This window comes from Alosa sapidissima, chromosome 4 (genome assembly GCF_018492685.1).
Source record: "Alosa sapidissima isolate fAloSap1 chromosome 4, fAloSap1.pri, whole genome shotgun sequence".
Classification (NCBI taxonomy): Eukaryota; Metazoa; Chordata; class Actinopteri; order Clupeiformes; family Clupeidae; genus Alosa; species Alosa sapidissima.
In genome coordinates this window covers 24,835,688-24,859,482 of record NC_055960.1, presented here as the reverse complement: position 1 = coordinate 24,859,482, position 23,795 = coordinate 24,835,688, and the positions used below count along the sequence as shown (strand labels likewise).

General features: G+C 48.6%; 1 protein-coding gene across 1 annotated transcript in view; it reads left to right on the top strand.

The window, feature by feature from the left end:
* The window catches only part of LOC121706558 (guanine nucleotide-binding protein G(i) subunit alpha-2-like), a 78,403-nt gene that overhangs the window by 50,414 nt on the left and 4,194 nt on the right, over nucleotides 1–23,795 (top strand). Inside the window, exons 3-6 of the mRNA XM_042088382.1 lie at nucleotides 5,643–5,685; nucleotides 10,568–10,709; nucleotides 15,383–15,543; nucleotides 22,725–22,853. Of these exons, the coding sequence (XP_041944316.1) occupies nucleotides 5,643–5,685; nucleotides 10,568–10,709; nucleotides 15,383–15,543; nucleotides 22,725–22,853 (475 nt within the window). The remainder of the gene's footprint in view (nucleotides 1–5,642; nucleotides 5,686–10,567; nucleotides 10,710–15,382; nucleotides 15,544–22,724; nucleotides 22,854–23,795) is intronic.

The following is a 23,795-nucleotide window of genomic DNA, read 5'->3' as shown; positions in this document are numbered from 1 at the left end:
TCTCTCCTCTCTCCTCTCCCCTCCCTCCGTGTCAGCGCTCAGCCCTGGACCCATCTCCTGTGTACCCTGACCAGTGGTGCTCTTCTTAGTACACCGTACAGAGACACTGGCCAGGAGCTGAGCTGCTCTGCCTTTTTTCTCTGTTCACAAAGAAGCTCTTAGTCAAGATAATGTTTCTTGCCTTTGATGTGTCGTGCTCCAAGCTATCGGTTGCCTCTATAGATCAGTGGCAATTCATAACTCTCTATATGAGAGACCTGTGGACGTTTAAAGAGCACTTGTGCCTGTGGGCTAGATAGGTAAACCCTTTCATTTTTATATATAGATTTGAAGATGGCTGTGGGGGTAGACAGATATATTTTACTGTTGGCTGGTTTGGCTGAAATCCGAGGAAAGAGAAGACGTGTGTTGAATCCACAGGGGTTATGAATGATTACCCTTTATGGAAGGTGTGTTGTCTGAAATTAGATGGCAACTTTCATTTCTGGGCTTGTTTGTACATGGAAGAAGATCTTTGTTTTGTTCTTGTGTTCTTGCAAGCATGAAAAGTTATGTACTGCATCGAGCATCGAAGTGAAAGCAGTATGTGTGTGTACTCAGTGTTCATGTTTGTGTACAGAGAGAGAGAGAGAGAGAGAGAGAGAGTGAGTAGTTGTTTGTGTAGCTGTGTGTGTGTGTGTGTGAAGCCTGGGAGAGTGTGTGTGTGAGAGAGAGATAGAGAAACTGTGAGTGTGTGTGTGTGTAAGAGTTTGACTATATATGTTTGTGTACAGTATGAGAGAGTGTAAGTGTGTAGTTGTTTGTGTAGCTGTGTGTGTGTGTGAGGCTTGGGAGAGTGTTTGTGTGTGTGTGTGTGTGTGTGTGTGTGTGTGAGAGAGAGGGAGAGAGAGAGAGGGTGTAACTCTGTGTGTGTGTGTGTGTATGTGTGTGAGAGTGGATGTGTAGCTGTGTGTGTGTTTGTGAGTAGCTGTGTGTGTGTGTGTGTGTGAGAGAGAGTGGATGTGTAGCTGTGTGTGTGTGAGGCCTGTATGTGTGTGTGTGTGTGTGTGTGTGAGGGAGAGAGAGGGTGTAACTGTGTGTGTGTGTGAGAGGCCTGTGTGAGTGTGTGTGTGTGTGAGGGAGAGAGGGTGTAACTGTGTGCGTGTGTGTGTGTGTAAGGGGGAGAGGGTGTAACTGTGTGAGTGAGTAGCTGTAGCTGTGCCCTTGCCCCTCCTGCCTGCCCGCGGGTATGAAATATTCAGGCCCTCCTGTGAAGTGTGTGTGTGTGTGTGTGTGTGTGTGTGTGTGTGTGCCCTGCTGCGGTCTGGGATGAGCTCCACAGTGACTACGGCCCTACTGCAGAGCAATACAACAGACTCCGCCGTCCCCACACACCAATCAACCAGCGCAGATTGTTCTCAGTTGATCCCACTCCACAGGTGTGTGTGTCCCTGTGTCTGTGAGTGTGCGTCTTAAGTGTGTATCCTTTCAAGTCTTTATGTTTTGCATTCACACAAATCTTAGTCTCTGTTATCTGATAATGACTGCATTCTGAAGCGGGTGATGCTCGGCGCTGTGATGTGATTTCTCGGCATTTTGTGCTCCGATTGGTGAATTGTGTTGTAGTCACGGCTCAGTGGAGGGACGTGAGAGGGGGCGATGTCCTCGGCAAAGGCAATCACGACTTATTCAAATACGCATTAAGGAAAAAAACAGTGGCCTATCTGAGGAAGATGTGTGGGCTCAACCAACCAATAACCTGCATGGATGGAAGACTCAAACGTGTCCTGTTGTCCACACAAAGTACTCCCTGCACCATCATTAAGTCTAGTGCAGCAGACAATTAACTTGTGGGAGATTCATGATGGCAGGGTCCAGATTATTTTGCGGGTAAGAGCTCCTCTCCCTTGTTAGTGCCCCGGGCATCATCAGCGTGGTCTGGCCAGTCGGCCGCCTGCTGACTCCTAGAGGCTGCTACAGCTGATGCACTTCGCTGCTTTCTACTCATAGGGCACAGAGTTCTTTCTTTCCTGTTCTCAGGGAAGCCATGTTTTATTCACAAGCTTTGCTTTAACCATTGGACTGTTCCACTAGCGCGCGTGCGCACACACACACACACACACACACACACACACACACACACAGAGAGAGAGAGAGGTAGAGACAGACAGACAGACATACACACACACTCCCGTGTGGGCTTTGGGCTCATGAATATAAACAGCGGCACGCGGTCGAGGCAGTGTCTGTCTGTGTGTGTGTGTGTGTGTGTGTGTCTTGTCAGCGTCCTGCTTTGGGCCCCTCTGAACGCTGAGTGGCTGTGTGAAATCTCTCACCAGCAACCAAAGGAAGAGAGAAGATTGTGCGTGCGTGTGTGTCTGCACGAGTTCATGTGCATCTGAGTATCTGTTTGTGCGTAAAGGGAAGGTCAGAAAAAAAGGAAAACATTCCTCTCCCTGATTTTTAGATTTGTTTGATTTATTCCTCTGCACCTACCCTCCGGAGGCAGCAGTAGCATCAGAGAGGGAGGGAGGGAGGGAGGGAAGGAGGGAGAGAGAGGGAGGGAGAGGGAGGGAGAGAGAGGGAGGGAGAGGGAGGGAGGGAGTGGGAGGGAGGGAGGGAGAGAGAGAGAGGGAGGGAGTGGGAGGGAGGGAGGGAGAGAGAGGGAGGGAGAGGGAGTGGGAGGGAGGCCAGATAAGAGCTTTCGCCCGTGTCAGTGATGTTTGCTGAGGAGTAATGGAGGAGTCTGGGGCTTCTGATGCAGCAGGCAGGCCGAGAGAGGAGGGGAGAGTTTGACTATTTAAAAACAGTCATTGTGTTTATTTCATCGGTTCCCCTATACACTATTTCTCCAGGGACGGAGAGAGGGAGAGAGAGAGAGGAGAGGGACACCGAGAGAGAGAGACACAGAGAGAGAGAGACACAGAGAGAGAGAGACAAAGACAGACTTCACCCGGCAGGAGAGGAGATGGTGGTGGTGGTGGTGCAGGTGACGCAGCTCGGGGAGGTGGGGGGGTTTGGGGATGGGAGGGCGCTAGTGTCACTGTGAGTCTGATAGCCTGCTGGAGCTGAACTTTAGAGCCTGGCACTCGCCCCGATACGGCACTGGCAAAATGAAATGTCACAGGGTTCATCACCTGCTGTGATAACCAGGAAGCGCAAATATAAACAGAACTAGAAGATATAAACATAAACACCGTGGCGCAAGGGCAGGATGAGGTCAGAAAGGCTCTCTCTGCCTTTCACATTTCACCATCATAGCGGCAGTTAAAGCAGACATTTATAATTCTACTGTCCATCATTGTCTATCTGGTAAATATTACACACAGCCCTTGGGACCGTTTAACTACACTGTTAAATGATTAATTGTACAACACACTAATAATCTATTTATAAAAGCATGACCATTTCGTATTAACTCTATGCCAACTCCAACGTTGGCCTAGAGTTAATAAGAAAAGCTATTCCACATGCTGTCATTACTCAAAATGTTCCAAAGTTGTTTGGAGAATAATGTGCACAAGGTCTGTCACAAGGCGCACTGTATTCATAATGGTGTTGTTACCCTGTAATAAGGACTGTGTGATACACATCAGATCAAAGCCTCTGGACGTCCACCTGAGTCTCTCCACCAGTAGCAAGTACCTCAGGTGTGTGTGTGTGTGTGTGTGTGTGTGTGTGTGTGTGTGTGTCTGGCAGTGGCAGCTGTGCTGAGAGAGAGAGAGAAACAGAGCTGCCCGCCTCACAGCTGAGCATGTGTGCCCGCTTGCTGTGGCAGTGCTGGGCACAGTGCCAGGGGTAGGAGTGGGCAGCTCCTGGGTGCTGAAAGGGAACGTTCCTCTAGCCTCAACATGGGGGGTGAGGGCATGCCAAACAGTGCCCTCCTGTTGACCATCGACCGCCATGGTTGTGCATATTCACACACACACACACACACACACACACACACACACACACACAGACATTTGCAGGGCTGGCACTTCATCTCTGGCAGCCCTCTGATGTCTGTCTGTGTGTGTCTGAGGAAGAGAAAGAGAGAGAGAGATAGAGAAACATTTGTCAGGTGTGACAGTCCACTGACGTATTTCATTACCTGTTTGAGGTCATCATTCAAGTGGTTCAGGGGATGGTATAATCTGTTCAGTCTCCCCATCCAACACACACACACACACGTACATACATACACACACACACACTTACACACACATAGTACATAATCACATACTCACTTACACTCAATTGCGTTTAGTGTTTATCCCCTCAATCATAAAAAGGTGTGTGTGTGCGCGCTTGTGTGCACACTGGACAGCCTGTTATTTTGACATTTGATACTGCGCCTCGGCAGACATCCAGACAGGCATTCAGGGTAGAGCTTGACAGCTGAGCTCCCTGTTTGTCTCACACATCTTTTTGTTTTTCCCTCTAACGCACACAGACACACACAGACACACACAGACACACACAGACACACACAGACACACACAGACACACACAGACACACACAGACACACACAGACACACGGCCCCATCTGCAGGCCTCCGTGGCTGTAGGTGGTGACCTGGCACCTCGAGACATATCACAGATGTGTTGTTTGCTGCTGTTTGTGTGTGCCGTCGTCATTGTGCTGTCGCCATGGGCGATGGGAAGAAAACACACAGCGGGGCAATGAGCGCGCCTCACTTCCTGTCTGTAGAAGCCCTCAGATGCCTTTATTAAACACTAATGATGATGAATGCCTTGCAGTCGCCCCGCCAAAGGAAGAGTGTGGTCTCCTCATAAAATGTACAGACGGAAATGCCTGTGTGTGTGTGTGTGTGTGTGTGTGTGTGTGTGTGTGTGTGTTCTACACATAAACACACACACACACACAGTCACATATGGTTTGTACACTCTGATTTAAAGCAAAAGGCTCTTGTTCCGTAAAGCCACACAGTCACATGCACATGAAAGCAAGCAGACAGTCACTCCCGAACATAACCCCTCTGCTTCCCTTTCTTTAACACACACACACACACACACACACACACACACACACACTCGTGTTCTTGCATGCAGGCACACTCAAAGGGAAAGATCCATCTTCCACTGATGCGTGCTGAAATGTTTGGGCTGCAGGGAAATATATTACCTAGCGTTTATTAATCTTGAAGCTCTACTGTGTGTTCATTAGATTAGCTAATGATGCTAATTAGATTAGCTTTGGTCATGTGAGTGTTTGGTTGAAGTATGAACCTTAAGCAGAGCATCATTCTTCTGTATAGGCCGTTCATCTTTGTCCTTTCTGGAGGACCTTCACCCATTGTTGATGTAGCCCATTACACAGTATCTCTAATATACACATGTATACGGAAGACAATTCTAAAGCAAATGATTGTCTGTGTCTGTGTCTGTGGTCTTTTTACTTTTTTGAACCGTCTTAACCCCACTCTGGCAGAGGGGAATGCACTGTGGAGAGGCAGCTGCAGTCTGGGGCTTCTTAGCAGACCTGGGATCAGTGTTTTGTGGGGGTGGGGGGTTGTGGAGGGCTCCAGTCCAGATGTGGAGTAAAGAAGTGGGGGTGGTCATCTGCACGGCTGGCTGGCTGGCTGTTGACATTCCTCATGTGGAGGCCGAGGAGACTGAACTGTATTTTTAACCTTGTGTGTTTTTGTTTCTCCTGCAGGTGCTGGAGAGTCGGGGAAGAGCACCATCGTCAAGCAGATGAAGTGAGTGAGCCGCAGACTGTCCCTCTGGAACACTCTCTGTCTCTCCTTCATATATTCTCACACATTATACTGTACACATTTTCTCATTCCTGTTCTTATTCACTCACAGATACATTATAATTTGTACTACACACATTGAAAACCCACTCTTGCCCACACAGAGAGGTAGACCTTATTCAGAAATATCCACACAATATCCGCACAACTACAACATGTTCAGTAGCTTGAGCAGACAGACACAGACACAGACCTTTCCCATCTGTGCTTGAAGGGGTCAGTCAGTACAGGAGCCAGCTTCTCTTCTTGTTTCTCGTCTGGCCAAACAATTAGAATCAAATTAGAGAATTAGAAACTGAGACATCTCAGACGTCTCGCGGAAGAGTCTAGGTTCTCTCTTTTGGTAACTGTGAGATGCAAAGTTTTTTAAATCAAGGACGGCATTCAACACCCAGCCTAACTGAGATTAATGTGTTTAGCGGGTTATATTCCAATTCATTTTCACTTTGAAATATCTCATTCAGATTTCTACTTGCATGTACTCTCACTTGCTTGCACACACACACACACACACACACACACACACACACACACACACACACTCACACACACACACAGTGCTCTATCTTGGTGATCTAAAATGCATGGCCAGTGGTGAATAGTTTAAATACATTTAGGGGTGTGTCCAGTTCACATTCGGTTCACATTGAGGTTTTGTTATCAAATGTCGGGCACTTATATATATAGACCCACATCGCAGGGGCTACAAGTAGATGTGCTTTCACTCCATCAGTGAAATTGTGGGACAGATCGACACAGACACACACACACAGTCTAGGTTCTCTCTATTGGTCACTGTGAGATGCAAAGTTTTTTAAATCAAGGACAGCATTCAACACCCAGCCTAACTGAGATTAATGTGTTTAGCGGGTTATTCCAATTCATTTTCACTTTGAAATATCTCATTCAGATTTCTACTTGCATGTACTCTCACTTGCTTGCACACACACACACACACACACACACACACACACACACACACACACACACACACACACACACACACACACACACACACACACAGTGCTCTATCTTGGTGATCTAAAATGCATGGCCAGTGGTGAATAGTTTAAATACATTTAGGGGTGTGTCCAGTTCACATTCGGTTCACATTGAGGTTTTGTTATCAAATGTCGGGCACAAAAAGGTGGTTATTATGTTTCTTAATCAGTCACACCCATGACACAGCTATGACAGACACACACACACACGTGGACAATATATAGACCCACATCGCAGGGGCTACAAGATGTGCTTTCACTCCATCAGTGAAATTGTGGGACAGATCGACACAGACACACACACAGTCTCTCTCTCTGTCTTGGAAATATTGCAATTCTTCTCCCTATTAGTCAGTCGATGGTGTCTGTGTTTGTCTCTGTGATCAGTGGTCACAGCAGGGTGTGTGTGTATGTATTTGTGTTGATCTGCATGATTGTGTGCATTGCTCACTAAGCATCCGATTAATTCCATCGGGGACGCCACACCGCACTATATCCACCACGGCGTCCCAGCAGGGGGAGTGTAAACACGCACACACATGCACACACACACGCGCCCACACACACACACACACACATACACGCACATGCATGCACACACACACACGCACATGCATGCACACACACACACACATACACGCACATGCACGCACACACGCACACACACACACACACACGCGCGCCCACACACACACACACTTACACGCACATGCACGCACACACACGCACACACACACACATACACGCACATGCATGCACACACACACACACACACACACACACACACACACACACACACAGATGATGTTGATTTCCCTCATCCCGTCCGAGCGCAACCTGCTGCTGCTGCTGTGTGCCGTGGAAGCAGGAACGGAAATCCCGCTGTTCTGGAAGCTTCCAGCTGCCTCTAATTCCCTGCCTACCTGTCCTTGAAACCGTGCAGTCTCCCACACAAGGGTAAAGGCTGGGAATGCAGCTGAGCGGCCCCACACACACACACACACACACACACACACACACACACACACACACACGCACACACAAAGAGAGTGCACATGAAGATACGTGAGTATGCATACAAATACCGTCAGACCGTTTGATAATATAGATTCATAAATTTACATCTTCAAGGCACATATGTCAGTTTGGAATTGTTTGTGTGTGTGTATGTGTGGAGGGGAATGTTATTGACGCATGTTGATTGCAGCCAGTGCATCTGTTCCCAAGTGTTCCTCTCCTGATCCCCCACATGCGGATGAACAGACCGCAACACACTAATTTAATCACACAGGACACACTCAGGCATGCATAAAAAAACACACACACACACTGGCTCTGTGATTTAATTATTCCCTCGTACACTCCTCAAGAGTGGAGGGGTTTCAATAGTCTTTTCATTGCTGTCACGTTCCAACACCTACACAAAATTCTACACACAGTGTCAGAGGCACAGAGACAGAAGTGGGGGAACTCACTGGGGGGGAAACAATAGGTTTCATGGTTTGTCATCCTGAGAGAGAGTGTGTGTTTGTGTGTAGGGGTGTTTTTGTCATTTTGGAAATCAACAGCTGTGTCATCGGAAGTCATCGCACACTTAATTAGTTTCAGCTCCTTGCAGCTCCTTTGAAATGCATCCAGATAAAAACATTGATTTAGCATCACCCACAAACTTGCTTTTGAGAATTGCGCAATTGAACTATTTATCATAACAAAGAAGAGAACTTGAGCTAAACAATTGTAACCGCTTTGTTTCTCATAGGACAGAATGTCCCTCAGAAAGCTCACCGGCACCCTGTTTTTAATTTCTGACCTCCAGGAGTGAACTCTTAATCGTTTGAGTAGATGGGAGCTCATCTCATTACGTGGCAAAATGAGTTTTTAAGTCGTTATCACGCCGAGCATCTTGACCGTCTCGACGTACCGTTTCACCAGGGGCAAGAGGCACTACTGGGCTGCAGGCCAGCCTCTTTAAGGAGCAGCAGCCAAGTCCATCATTAGAACTGCTTTAGGTCTAGTCCACACGTACCAAACAGACTTTTTTTCCCTCCGTCTTCCCTGGAACCGTATCAAGAATATTTGCGTCCAAACAGATCCATCTCAACACGACTCAACACGTTACTTCATATCCCAGGCCTATAGGTGGCACTGTTTGTTACAAAAATTGACCAAAGCTTGCGCGCTGTGTAGGCCATACAACAGACCGAGTAGGCTACAACAAAACTGGCTAGTGCAAGGAAACCATGAAGACATGAAGCGATGACCTCATCGATACGCAAGTAGGATGTGCGGTTTCGCTGCCCAAACGAATTCAAAAGGGCTACGGTTTCAGATTTTTCCACTCTGAGACCAGGTTTCAAAAAAGTGCGGTTTCGGGCAGTGCGTTTACAGGATTCGTTTGGACGCTCGGCCAAGACGAAGCAAAACCTCTGCGTTTAACCCAAAAAGCGTCTCCGTGTGGACGGGCCCTTAGTGGACTGTCTCGGTGTATATCAGGAGTGAGGGGTGGGGGGTATTCACATTGTGTGTGTGTGTGTGTGTGTGTGTGTCTGTCTCTCTACTGGGTTTAAATAAAGGGACGGGGAAGTATGTGTGTGTGGTGGGGCTGGTTACAAATAGTGAGGAATTATGTCCGTGTTTATAAGATGTCCATCTTTATAAAAATTATAGACACACATAGACAGAATTCTAAGGACATTATACGGACAGCGCACACACACAGAATTTATGTTCACTGTGTGTGTGTGTTTTCGTGTTTTTGTTGTCTTGTTTTGAACAAGAGAAAAGGGGGACAGGAGCCCACATTGGATTACCTGTGTGTGTGTGTGTGTGTGTGTGTGTCTGGCGTTTAAACGGGAGGAGAGGGGGAATAGCTCATTGGACTCATTCTTGAGGCAGCGTTGGCCCGACTCCAAGCCATCCCTCCTGCATTCCGATAAGGTCCAGTATGGGCGGGAGCATTACACAACTAATCACCATCTGCTTTCCCCATGGCCTCCCTCTTTCTCTCTCCTCCATTCATTCTCTCTGTTCTTTTCTCTCACTCACAAACACGCGCGCACACACACACACACACACACACACACACACACACACACACACACACACACACACACACACACACACAAGCTCGCTTACACATGCACAGCACATAGGCTCACACAATATTTGCTTACACACATAGGCTATATGCACTCCCTTTGACTGCCTCACCGACACTATCTGTCTCTCTCTCTTTCTCTTCTTTCTTTCTTTCTTTTTCTCTCTCTCTCCCTCCCCCTCTCCCTATCCCTCTCACTCTCTCCCTCCAGTCCCTGTCCCATTGCAGTGCTTCTACAGGAGTAGCTGTGGTGATTAGATCAGGCTCTCTGTGGCGGGGTTGTTTATTTAAGGCTGGGAAGCTCGTGTTTGGGCCATGCCGCCCTCCCCTCTCCCCGGCTAATGTAAATATTAGCTGGAGTGTACGGTCCTCTACAGCGGTCTAGGCTACACTGGAGTCCTGAGCTGCCCTCTGTCTCGGAGTAATGAGGGACCCTCTTATCAGTCTCCAGCACACGTTTGACATGTGAATGGAACGTATCTGTGGGGGCTATTTTGGAATGCTCCATGTGTGTCAGTCTAGTGAGGAATATTAACACTCTAGTGAGGAATATTTGCCTTTTTAAGTTTTAATCCATAAACCAAAAGTATAATGTGTGTGTGTTGTATGTTTGTGTCTACAGACACTTATCCAATGTGCACAGAAACAAATCAACAAGTTGGTCATTATACTTACTGTGTGTGTGTGTGTGTGTGTGTGTGTGTGTGCGCACGCACATTCTTGACAGGATCATCCATGAGGATGGCTACTCGGAGGAAGAGTGTAAGCAGTACAGAGCTGTGGTCTACAGCAACACCATCCAGTCCATCATGGCCATCATCAAGGCCATGGGCAGCCTCAAGATCGACTACGGTGATGCTTCCAGAGCCGTAAGTACGCACACACACACGCTCTTTGTCATTCTGTATGTAGACCCAAGTTGCACACACACACTCACACGGGCACTCACACATGCATCTACTGCAGTGTGAGTTAAGAGAGAGACAGGCAGACAAGCAGGCTGGCAGTCAGACAGTCCCACTGTGCGACAGACAGGCAGACAGTCAGTGTGTGTGTGAGGAGGGCAGGACAGGATGAGGCAGACAGGCGGGCTGATGGTGGACGGGCTGCTTCGAGGTCAGCCATTTATTCCCCTGCTCTCCGCACCGTCAGCACATTACATGTGTGAAGCCGCAAATGCATCTGAGGTCAAGAGGAGACAGACACAAAAGGAGGCAGGGAAGGAGAGCGATTTTGAGCGAGAGAGAGTGTGTGTGTGTGTGTGTGTGTGTGTGGGAAAAGAGGGAGATAGAACGAGAGAAAGACAGACCATTACTGAGATGGAGCAAAGATGGTGTGTGTGTGTGTCTCACACGCTCACAAAAGCCCTGTGCCAGGCCTATAACCCTGCTCCCTAAAGTCTCTCCTCATCAATATGCATAGTGTTCTGCCACAGGGTCATTTGTTTGGGCTGCTGTTGTAAGAGACGCTCTCGGAAACAAAGCAGGAAATAACCATTTGGATGCTAATGGCCCTTTCAACAAGAGCCCAAATGAATGTAGGGGTCTGTGGAGTGCTGACAGTAGGGTGGGGGACGCAGGGGCCCGATCGTGCTCAGTGGGAGGGTGGGGAGACATCGCATCAAGTCTGAGTTGGTCTGAGAGCTGGTGAGGACTGCAGACAGTGGTGGAGGGAGGTTGTGGTGGGGAGGGGGGGACAGTCTTTAGGTTGTGCGTGGACTTCGATAGTATTCACACTAAAGTGAACCACACCAGAGTTCTAACCAACAGGCCCCAGACCACTCTGGTCCGGTATTGGGTCTGCGTTCATATTATTAAAATGAACCGAACCACAGGTCCGAACCAACTTTGCTGACTAAAGGGCCTAGTGTGAATGTGCCCTTAGAGTCTGTATTGTTTTGAGAGCTCACGTCGTTGCCTACAGGAAGGACATCGGCGGGTACGGTAGTCAGGGAGGTGTGGAGACTTCACTGTGAGTTCTTCTGGGAGTGTTTTGGTTTGTGTGGGTGACCTTGGGTAAAGCGGAGACGGCATCCAGTCTTTGGACAGTGAGTGGACATCGAGTGTGTTGCTCTGCTGAGAGCTGGTGAGCTCATTTCGTGAGGGAGCTGTGCCGGGTCAGCTGAGAGGAGTGGACTGTGTGAGGTGGGCAGCTCCTCTCGGCTCTACTCCACACTGAAGGCTCCGCACAGCTGGGACTCAAGCGTCAGATCTCTCCAAGGCAGAGACACGCACCCAAACTCAAACTAACTACACACACACACACACACACATACACACACACACAGGGAGAATAGAAGGTGCAGGGTGTTTGCTCTGTGAGACCCATATCAGCAGTGACCTCTTACAATCCCCACATCTCTGATTGGCAGGTTGCTGAGCAAATCAGGAGTCTCTTCCAGCTCTTTCACCTTCCCTGCCAGACCCCCGACCACTAGAGCTAAACTCATATATTGCCACACACACACACACACACACACACACACACAGACACACGAAGATTAACATTTTGAAATGTGGAGAGAAGAGAGGGGCCCAGATTGACCAAGAGCTCTCTGATGGGAGAGAAAGAGAGAGAGAGAGAGAGCGCGAAAGAGAGAGGATGAGCAGGGAGAGAGGAGAACAAATGGAACAGAGGGGTAACCCAGCTGGTTAAGCAGAGTGACCAGACTCAATTGGGGTAGAGGAGGGCACCTCTCCCCCTTTCAGCAGGCCGATTAGCAGGGGCTAATGGATACGAGTGAGCAGGGAGCCACTGGAGCGTGAGAGGCCGGCCCAGTCAAAGCCTGCACTCTGGACCCACTGAGCACATGAGTGGCGCCAAGCCTGTGTCATCGCAGCGTGTGTGTGTGTGTGTGTGTGTGTGTGTGTGTGTGTGGCTGCCTTCTAGAGGGAGTGTGTATCTGTATGTGTCCATATGTGCAGACAGACAATGGCAGTGGGCTTAAGAATTGGCCTAGTAGCTCCAGGCCCTTTCCTGTGTCCTGCTTCTTCTGCTCTCTCTCTCTCTCTCTCTCTCTCTCTCTCTCTCTCTCTCTCTCTCTCTCTCTCTCTCTCTCTCTCTCTCTCTCTCTCTCTCTCTCTCTCTCTCTCGTGACCATTGTATAGCCTGCAGATCTCTGCATCCTCCAGGCTCCTCTTCCTCTCTCCATTTCTCTCCTCTGCTCCCCTCTGCCCTGCATGCAGTGACTATCAGCTCTTACAACCCTCTCTCTTTCTCTCTCTCTCTCTCTCTCTCTTTCTTTCTTTCTTTCTTTCTTTCTCTCTCTCTCTCTCTCTCTCCTGCTTTTTATCTTTCATCCCTTCCTCCAACACACTCTCCCTATGTAGCCTTTCTCTCTTCCTCTTAACTTCTCCATCTCTCTCTCTTGCGTTCTTCATCTCTCATGTCCTCCCTTCCTTTGAGCACATTGCTCCCCAACCAACTGCCCCCCCCCCCACGCTCTTCCAGTGCGTTTTTGCTCTCTGACAGAGGTGTGATAGTAGGGTTGTCATCCATTGTGGCTCTAGCTGGAGGTGTAGTTTCAGCCCTGTGGGATGAGTCTGATTGGGCTGGCAGCGCAGCTGGGACCTGTGGACGGCTCCATGCTGCCATGTGTGTCCAGTGTCCAGAGAGGGATGGAGCCACAGGGCTACCAGAAGGACTGGCCTGATGGTCAGATTAGTATTGGTGTTCAAGAGCACACACACACACACACACACACACACACACACACACACACTTTCACAGTGCTCTCTCATTCTGTCTTCACACACATTCATGCACACACATATGCATATACAAACATACACACGCATAAACACACACACAAACTATACATACGTACGTACGTACCACTCATGTTTCTTACCCTTATGTCAGCGGCTTCCGTCAGCGGATTCTGGAACATTCTTCCAGCTTCTATGGACTAATGACTAAAGACCACAGATCCATCTCCTGCATGCATGCATGCATAAGCACACACTCAAAGCTCAAATGTCATTCCTCATGCATTTCTCATGCTCACAGGTCATCCTCATTACACAAGACAACTTGCTGACATCACACACACACACTCACATACAGTACACACACCAAAGTGCACTAAAAAGGCGCGCACGCACACACACACACACACACACACACACACACACACACACCTCAAAGTGCACCAAAGATACATACACACTACACTGAAGTGTAGCAAATTCTCAGGATGGACACGTGTGTGTGTGTGTGTGTGTGTGTGTGTGATTGTACACCTTGCATGACCTACTTTGTGGAGGTGCAGAGGCTGCCAGGGAGGAGACTGTCTTATCTGCTCTGCACACTGATGCTCTGCTAGTCCCCCCCCACACACACACACACACACACACACACAACAATAAGACAGAATCTCACTCCCACACTCACTGACACACAAACCCATGCACCACCCCAAACACTCACACACACAGACAGACAGACAGACAGACACACACAACTTTAAAAAAAGATCTGTTGCACACAGATGATATAAGTACACATGTACATACTTCTGACATACGCACATACACACAGTAGTTTGTGTGTGTGTGTGTGAGAGAGAGAGAGCTGGAGAGAGAGCTTGGAAATATTGTGGAACGGAGCTAATCAAGTCTCTTCATAAACTTGAAGACTCGCTGATGTCACTGTAAACACACACACACAAACACACAGGAAGAATTCCCTCTTCACAGCACTATCCAAAGAACCACATACATAGTCTCACTTGCACAGTACTGCATGCACACACACTCAGAAAAGATGTTCTCCTAGTCTATTGTGTGTGTGTGTGTGTGTGTGTGTGTGTGTGTGTGCGCACACTTGAGGCTGTGGGTCAGGTCGGCTCTGGAGATGTAATTAGCTGTGAGTCATATTGTTCACTTGGGTTTCCTCTGGAGCTTGTGCCCTAGGTCACACTCGCCCCCCTGCACGCTATACATGAGCACCAGCCTCAGGTACAGTACACACACACACACACACACACACACACACACACACCCACACACACACAACTGCACCGTGCCACTCACCAGGGGAAAACTCTTGTCTGGTCTAACGTGTGTGTGTGTGTGAGCAAGAGAGATGGAGGCAGACATGGAAGCAGATGGTTGGTTTGTTCTCCGGTTTTGCTCACATTGCCTTGTTTATCCTCATGAGAAATCCCATTTTCTTTCTAATGCACCAGGCCTTCACCGTCTGTTCATTGTGTTCGCCTCAAGACCTGGAGCGTGACTTTTCGCAGTCATTCTATCAGTGCCACTGATATTGGTTGTTCTTGTGTGTATGTTTGTATGTGTGTGTGTGTAAGAGTACTGAGAGGGATTGACCGAGCATGTTGTTGTATCACATACATACCCTATTGGTAGCATCAATGTGTTATTCTTGTGTGTGTGTGTGTGTGCGTGCGTGTGTGTGTGTGTGTGTGTGTGCGCGCGCATGTTCAATGACTGAGTGAGAGTACTGTTCAGTGTTCAATGTTGGTGTATCACAATACCCTATCGCATTAAAGTGTTCTGCTTGTGTGTGTGTGTGTTTGTAGGACGACGCACGTCAGCTCTTTGCCCTGTCCGCGGCTGCTGAGGAGCAGGGCCTGCTGCCAGAGGACCTGTCCAGCACCATCCGCCGCCTCTGGTCCGACAACGGCGTGCAGAACTGCTTCACCCGCGCACGCGAGTACCAGCTCAACGACTCTGCTGCCTAGTGAGTAACCCCCCCCACCCCCCCATATACACACACACACACACACCACACACACCTGTCCACACAACACATCACATCCATGAGACATAGAGAGAATGCACTGTTAGATAGATCATTATTCACATCAACAACTTCATCTGTGTTGAAAAGCCGGACACTAAAGCGGGTCAGTAGCAGGACTACTCCCATGTGATCACACATTAGCACTGACCCCACCTCTCAACTCTCTCTTTTGATCTCCAGTGTCCTTCTGTTTTTATCCTGTCCAGACTTGGTTGTTCCACCTCTCCAAGTTCAGTCGGCCATACATTCTGTCCGACCCTGGACGGGGTGATTATCATATGCATGTCATAATTACCATAGGGCCTTCCCTGCCAGCAGAGTTGGTCTGGTCTCCTTGGCATAAATAACCCTTGGCCCGTGGTATGTGACAGCCCTGTGACAAGCAGCTTGGGCCACGCACCCAAGGGCCCCTTCCAGTGGTTGGCATGGACATGCGTACCTTGAATACTGCCTCCATTAAGTCTCCATCAGACACATGGTGGAAATCCTAATGCCTAATATAATGCTGGTTGGAGCCGTTGGGTACACATGTACACATATTGAAAATGCATATCTCGTGTTGGCACATGTGTCTGTTCAGTCTGCAAAACAGAACCACAAGATACTCTACAGGTGACAGTGAAATGAGCTATGAATCGAAGGGGAAGAGAATTAGATCTCCAAAAATTACTTTAATCCCTGTTAAGCATTCCACATGTAATGTAGGATTGGAATGAGAGGATTTGGAATGTTCCTTTTTAGTTTCTAATTAGTTAGAAACGTCAGCACCCCAATCATATTAGGGTGTTCCATCCATCTTATTATTGTCCGTAATTGCATACGGCAGTGTTTCTCAAACTTTTTCAGACCAAGGACTGCTTAACCAATAAAAAATAACCTCACGGACCACCTAGTTAAAAAACAACAACAGTATATTATACAATAAGCCTACTCACTGAACAACCTCACTGTCTTTGCAACTTGCTTATTGAGTCAGAGGATTCATATGATTTAAACCAAAGTCTTTTTAGGCAAGTCCCTCCACTCGGCGGCCATATTGCAACGCTTTTTGGGCACTTATCAGGCATCTATTTCGACAGAAATGTGCATGCGCAAGGATTCACAACACCAATCTTGCTCCAGCGGCGAGATCACAACACATGATTGGCATGATGTCTTCACAACACACCACATTATTGGCTCAATGTATTCACAACACAGCACATGATTGGCTCAATGTATTCACATGTCAACGTTTTGCCGCGGAAGGGGTGGGATATGTGTAGACAACTTTACAAACTAACCCCATACATTTCTATGGAGGATTTGGAGTGCTGTGTCACCTCATTAGAAAGTCTCTGTTTAAACTGGCGTAGCTTACATACAGTAGGCGGTGTTGCAGAACTGTTTGGATTTACATACAAGTCTGTTCAATATTGCAAACAACTCATCTATATTATATTTTACCACGTCTGCTCGTGGACCACACTTTGAGAAACACTAGAAACACTGACATACGGTCATTGGTTCCGCTGTGGAAACGTCCACAGCCAAATTGCTCTCTTTGCCTCAGTTGTGTTCCAGTCTATTTCAGCTGTTTACTTGTAAAGCTGCTTTGTTTTCCTCACTGCCAAACAGAACACGGAGAGCTACAAGTAAATCAATGCTTCTGTTTCCTACTAGATTGTTTACCTGATGCGTGTTGATCAGCTCTTACCTGTCCAGCCTGCTCTCCTTGCCGGAGATTGGAGAACAAATAATTGGAACAAATAATGAGATGCAAAATAGTAATCCAGGCAGCAGTAGTAGCTTATTTTTCTGCTCTGTTGGGCAGTGATTTTGGTAGTTAAAATGTTCAGAGTTAAAAAGTTTCCCGTCAGTGCTCCACCTGCTACCTTGTCAGGGACACTTCACCAACAGACCAATGGAGACGCTTCCCTTGCCTGATGGGACCGTTGTAGTGATCCATATCATTCATTTGCCCACTTTGTCTCTGTTTGCAGGGCCTTGGACAGTCAGAGCTTCTTTTGTAGACCTTATATGCTTCAATTGTTGTGGGGAAATGACTGTTGAGCTGGCTCTTGAGCACAAAAATCCTTTTACACGATAAACTTAAACTAGAATATTAATGACTGTCAGAATGGGACAGGAGACTTGAGTGTGACTGCAGTCACTGCAGTGAAACCCCTCACTCTGCCTTCCACCCGTCTCTCAGTCACAGGCCTCTACTCAGGACTGACTTAATTATTGCCATGGCAACATCAGTGTGTGTGTGCTTGTTTGTTTGTTTGCTTGCGTGTGTGTGTTCTCTGTGCCTCCTGAAGGTTTAGATCATAATCATTCCTTCCTTCTCTTGTCGATACATTTAGAAGATTAGGAGGCTATGCCATCGGCTGAATGCGATGTCATATTGCTCCACTGAGAGCCCAACTGCTGTCGTTTGGAGCCGCGGTTGTGAGGCGGTGAGTGGAGGATCGTGCCCATACCTTATTTGCCGGGAAATCAATCGGCGATGAGAGGGATTTGCCGCCGGTACATGAGCAGATTGAATCGATTCGCACTCATCAAGAGACACCACGGACTGTAGTGGTGGAGAGAAAGAGGGGGGGGGGGGGGTGGACCACTTGGCGGAGAAGAGGACCTTCCATCAGCATAATTACAGCACAGAGTCTGGAGCGCGGCACACACAGCCATTTCCCAGCCTCCTCCTGGGCTCTCAGTAAAGGCCGGATGGAGGGGGGGTGGGGGTCTCGTTTGCCGTCTTTTGTTTGCTTGCTTGCTTGTTTCTTTGTGTGTTTGTTTTGTTAGTAGCTTTTTTTATCCTGTGTTTGTTGCTGCGGCCATGCAGCGTGCCATGTGGTGAGATGCCTGCCACTGCACAGTCTAAAGTGTGCCTGAAAAAGAAGTGAAATTCAGAGAAATGACCGTAAAAGTGGAAACGAGATATGCCAGTGGATTTGAAAAGAAATTGAAAATGAAATAGAAAATGTGAGTGTGTCTACATGGATGGGTCCATGTGTGCACCTGTGCATAGATGTGTGTGTGTGTGTGTGCATTTGAACATGCAGTACGCCCTTAGGCAAGGGAAGAAATGCGAATGTGTGTGTTCATGTGGGAGGAAGAGTGTGCGAAGAAGTGTGTCAGAATGGGTGCAGGTGTGAAGACGTCAGGTTATAGCAGTGTGTATGTGTATAGAGGTCAGGGTAAGTGTGTGTGTGTGTGTGTGTGTGTGTGTGTGTGTGTGTGTGTGTGTGTGTGTGTGTGTGTGTGTGTGTGTGTGTGTGTGTGTGTGTGTGTGTGTGTGTGCCAGTATGTTTTCACAGTGGAAACTCCTCCCTTGTTCAGGTTAACCCCGTCCTCTCTCTGAACTCTGTAGGGCCCTGCCGCTCCCATGGCACGCAGAGAGAGGATATCTCTGCAGACACGGCTGTGTTTAGGGTCACACATGATGAGCATGAGGCCCATCAGTCACCAGAATGCCTTGTGCAGCACAACATTTATGTGATATTTGTGCATTGACTGAGCATGTTCTTCAGCAGTAGTGCTGTGGGAGGCTGAGGGGAAACGTCATCAGTTGGCCCCCAGCGCCTCTGATCCGCCGCTAGAAACGGAAACCCAAACCACACGAGCAGCTGCTGCACTGCACCCCGCCCCGCGCCGCGCCATGCTGCACGGCGCCCCACACATCTCACACACACCAGTCCTCATAAAAACCCATAAACACAGGTCGGCCTGCCTGCCTGCCTTCTCCCTCCCGCTCTGCTCTGCCCCATTCTACTGCCCATCTGCCCCACTCTACTGTCCCTCTGCCCCACTCTACTGCCCCTCTGCCCCACTCTACTGTCCCTCTGCCCCACTCTACTGCCCCTCTGCCCCACTCTACTGCCCCTCTGCCCCACTCTACTGCCCCTCTGCCCCACTCTACTGCCCCTCTGCCCCACTCTACTGCCCCTCTGCCCCACTCTACTGCCCCTCTGCCCCACTCTACCGCCTTTTTGCCACACTCCACTGCTCCTCTGCCCCACTCTACTGCCCCACTCTACCGCCTCTGCTTCTCTCTACTGCCCCTCTCTACTGCCTCCTGGCTCCAGCTTACTGACCCATTCTACCACCTCCGTGTCGTAGCTTACTGCCCCTCTGCCCCATGCTATTGCCTCACAGACCAATTCTACCACCTCCGTGCTCCAGCTTACTGCCCCTCTGCCCCATGCTATTGCCTCACAGACCAATTCTACCACCTCCGTGCTCCAGCTTACTGCCCCTCTGCCCCATGCTATTGCCTCACAGACCAATTCTACCACCTCCGTGCTCCAGCTTACTGCCCCTCTGCCCCATGCTATTGCCTCACAGACCAATTCTACCACCTCAGTGCTCCAGCTTACTGCCCCTCTGCCCCATGCTATTGCCTCACAGACCAATTCTACCACCTCAGTGCTCCAGCTTACTGCCCCTCGGCTAAACTGGCCTTCACCCCTGCTGCCCCACTCTGCCTGTGTGGACGCCCTGCCCTGCCCCTTTGGCTCCCTGACTAGTCACTACTCAGAAATGGGTCTCTCAATTGAAAAGTCAGCTCGCTGATCATTTTTTAAGGGAAGGAGGGGCGAGGGGATCTGCTTGGTTTATATCTTCCAGGTGTCCCAGCGAGCACTGATTCCCTACGTGTCTGTTTTTGGTGGTGTTTCTGGTTTTATTGCATTAAATGGTGACGTTTGTTACATTTTGTTGTTTGTCATACAGAGCACTGCCTGGTTTGACCAAGTATGTCTCAAACTCCACAGCGAGGGGAACTGATGTAATGCTGTGTAACAGCAGCCTAATCAGATAGCTGTGGAAGGCTGCAGAAGAAAGATGAGGGAGATCTCGTAAAACCAAAGACCAGAGGCTCTGTGCCAAGAGGATTTACAAAAGATCACTTTTCTCTCTATCAGCAGCGCCATCAATTTCATTGAGGGATCTCTTTTACAGCCATTCCTCAAATGTTGGCTCCTTTTCTCTGTGCTTACAAACACTATTGACAGTCTTGTACACACACACACACACACACACACACTTTTTTTGTTTCTAAAAACCTGTCACATTCATTAAAGGCCAAAGCCTTTTACAGCTCTATCAGAGACCGCCTGCAGAGCATCAATAAACCAAAAAAATAAATCGATTTTTTTTTTTTTGTTTCTTATTTTGGATTAAAAAAAATAGCTTGTAAACCCATGGGATTTGATTAAGTCTCTGAGTCTAAATGAAAGGCCTAAATCAAACTGCATGGCAAACACTCTAGTAAATAAAAAAAAAAACAACAACAAAAGCTCGCTAAGCTTCAGGGTAGTGTGTGCGTGCGTGTGTGTGTGTGTGTGTGGGTCTATGGGATTACCACTTTTCAGTGGGAGGAAAATTGCCATCAGGCTTTTCAGCAGCAGATGCTTATTGTTTTGTTGGGAGAATCCCTGCTAGTTCTATGACGGTGGGAAAACATGCGTTTCCCCCTCTGCACCCACCCAGGGCCGGCGGAAGGAGTCCTGCGCCCTGGGCGAAATAGGAATATGTCGCCCTCATGTTCATAGACTGCGTGCCACTTTCGACTGTGTGCTACCTTCCCAAAAGCCCCTGGCTGCAGCGTGCAGATCGGGGCTGGTTTCAATGTGGGGGAGCTCAACGTTGCTACTTTCCAGCGTTACTGGACCACAACGAAAACATTAGGAACGCACTTTGAGTGTCGCTGTCTCATCACCCCGCGATAGGACCATCTTATTGCAGGGAAACGAGCTCATTGCTCCCCTGATTCGGTGACATGGTGAGATTCAGATTTTACCTTATTACATAGTTGTCCCTCTGCTACTGTACGTTCCACTGCTAGCAACCTGACGATTCAGGCTGAAGATCAGTAGGCCTACCCATACGCGGGAGAAAAGTTTTTCAACCTGTGCACTTTTCTTCCGCAGCACTATTAAGGGCTTTTGAGAAGTGCATTTAGGACCAGCATGTCTCTGTCCACACACAGCCTCATCCAAAACATTGCGCTGGACCTTGTCTTCTCCCTGTGTCGAGCCTCCATGTCCGTCCGGTTGTAGATGTCCAGGCCTCTTCTGGATCTCTGTCCTCTCAGCCTGGACAGTGCCTGGGTCTTCATCAGCCTCGGCTGAGACAGAGACGGAAGGCTCCGCCAGACTGCACACAGCCACAGGCTTGTTTACACACAGATCATTTAATGTGGCCTCTGAAGACTGGAAGTGACAGCCGCCCCGGGCTCCAACACACAAGCAGAGAAAGTGGCTCTTTATTCTGAGCGTGTGACCACTTTGGCCGAACTGAAAGTGTGTGTGTGTGGGGGGGGGGGGGTGGGGGGGTGGAGGGAGCGATGGAGGGAGGCTGGATGGGTACATATCTCCAAACGAGCAACATTTCCATGAATTAAGACCTCTCAGAAGCGTTCAACTACCCCATGCCTGTCCACATAGAGCGGGAATCCAGCAGTAATGACTTCCAATTGAATCAGTGGTGCAGGGCTCGAGCCAGAGCCCCGCTCAGACTGTGACTAACACAATTGTTTCTCACCCATAAACGCCGGGAAATTGGATGTTTTCGGTGCAATATAGTCCCTGCCATCAACACATAGAGAGAGGGGGTGGGGGGAGTAGGGGAGAGCCGGGACTGCAAGGATGAGTTTTTATTTTTTATCTCACCAGATACTTCGCTGGCCGACACTGATTGAGTCCTGACTCACTAGACTAGCTGTGTGGCGGCACGAGACCCACTCCCGTCTTTTCCACCGACTCTGGCACAGAGTAGGCCCTGTTCTGGCCCACGTCCGGCCCTGATCCACACGGCGGAATTGGCAGCGTGAGCTGCAATTGCAGATGGAGGGAAGGGCTGTGCCCTCATCCCCTCAGCCTCCTGTGGGTTGAGACAGTCTAGCAGGGCAGGAGAAATAGAACCGCCGTGTCAAAGACATGTGCTAAACAAGCCACACCATGCCACACGGTTGTGTGGGAGGATGGTTTTTACTGCTCATTATGACTCCTTGTGTACATCGCATGCATGTGTGTAGGTCATTATGTGCACAGGTATGGGTATTTGAATCCTTGAAGAGCTAGATGGCATATGTAATGTGTGTGTGTGTGTGTGTGTGTGTGTGCATTTCACAGTTACCTGAACGACTTGGAGAGGATAGCCAAGGCGGACTACATCCCCACACAGCAGGATGTCCTGCGCACCAGAGTGAAGACCACTGGCATAGTGGAAACCCACTTTACCTTCAAGGACCTGCATTTCAAGTAAGCCATCTCTCCACAACAATCTCTCTCTTTGTCTGGCTCTTTCTTTCATTCTTTTTCTCTCCCTCTCACTCTCTCTTACACTCTCACGGTCTCTCTATCTATCTATCTATCTATCTATCTATCTATCTATCTCTCTCTCTCTCTCTCTCTCTCTCTCTCTCTCTCTCTCTCTCTCTCTCTGTCTGAAGGTTAAACCATGAACTCTTTGCGAAAAAGCAAAGGAAGCTTTAACTTCCTGCTTCACTTCCCTCTCTGTCTCTGTAGAAACCTGATTTGAGCAATACTGTGAAAAGTGTGTGTGTGTGCGTTTGTGCTCGCACTCGCACTCATAAGACGACAGGATAGGGGAGTGAGAAACCTGACTAAGGAACAGAAACATGTGATTGACTGCATGCTGCCTGGATGTGTGTGTGCAGAAAGTCTGTGTCTAGCAGATAGAGACGCTTTAGCGCCCTAAAGGCCACTGAATCCTCTCCATCTCTGAAGGCCTCTGATGAATCACAGCATTTGGGGCCCCGGAGTCTCTGTTCCCCCACTGGCTCCCAGGCCCCATCTCCAAAGTTGGAGCAAACATGGGAGCAGTTTACTTTTTTAATTATCGGCTACAGAGGACACAGCAGAAATGTCAGTGCGGAACCTTTGGAAGCACAGATCAAATGGAACAGAGACTGCCAATCAGGACCTGACAACACTTTTATTAGTTTTCTTTAAAGGTCTGGCCGTGTGTGTGTGTGTGTCTGTGTGTATCAAAGTTTGGGAGAGTGAGACGAAAGTGTTTTGCATATTGACTCACCCAGTGTAAAAGGACTAAGATGATTGCATTTCCTGATAGAGCTGGGTTGACGTTTGGGAAATGGGATATGGTAGCAGGGAAAGAAGGGTGAAGGTGCATGTAAAAACGATGCTGTTATGTTAATGTGCCACCTTAATCGCCCTCCT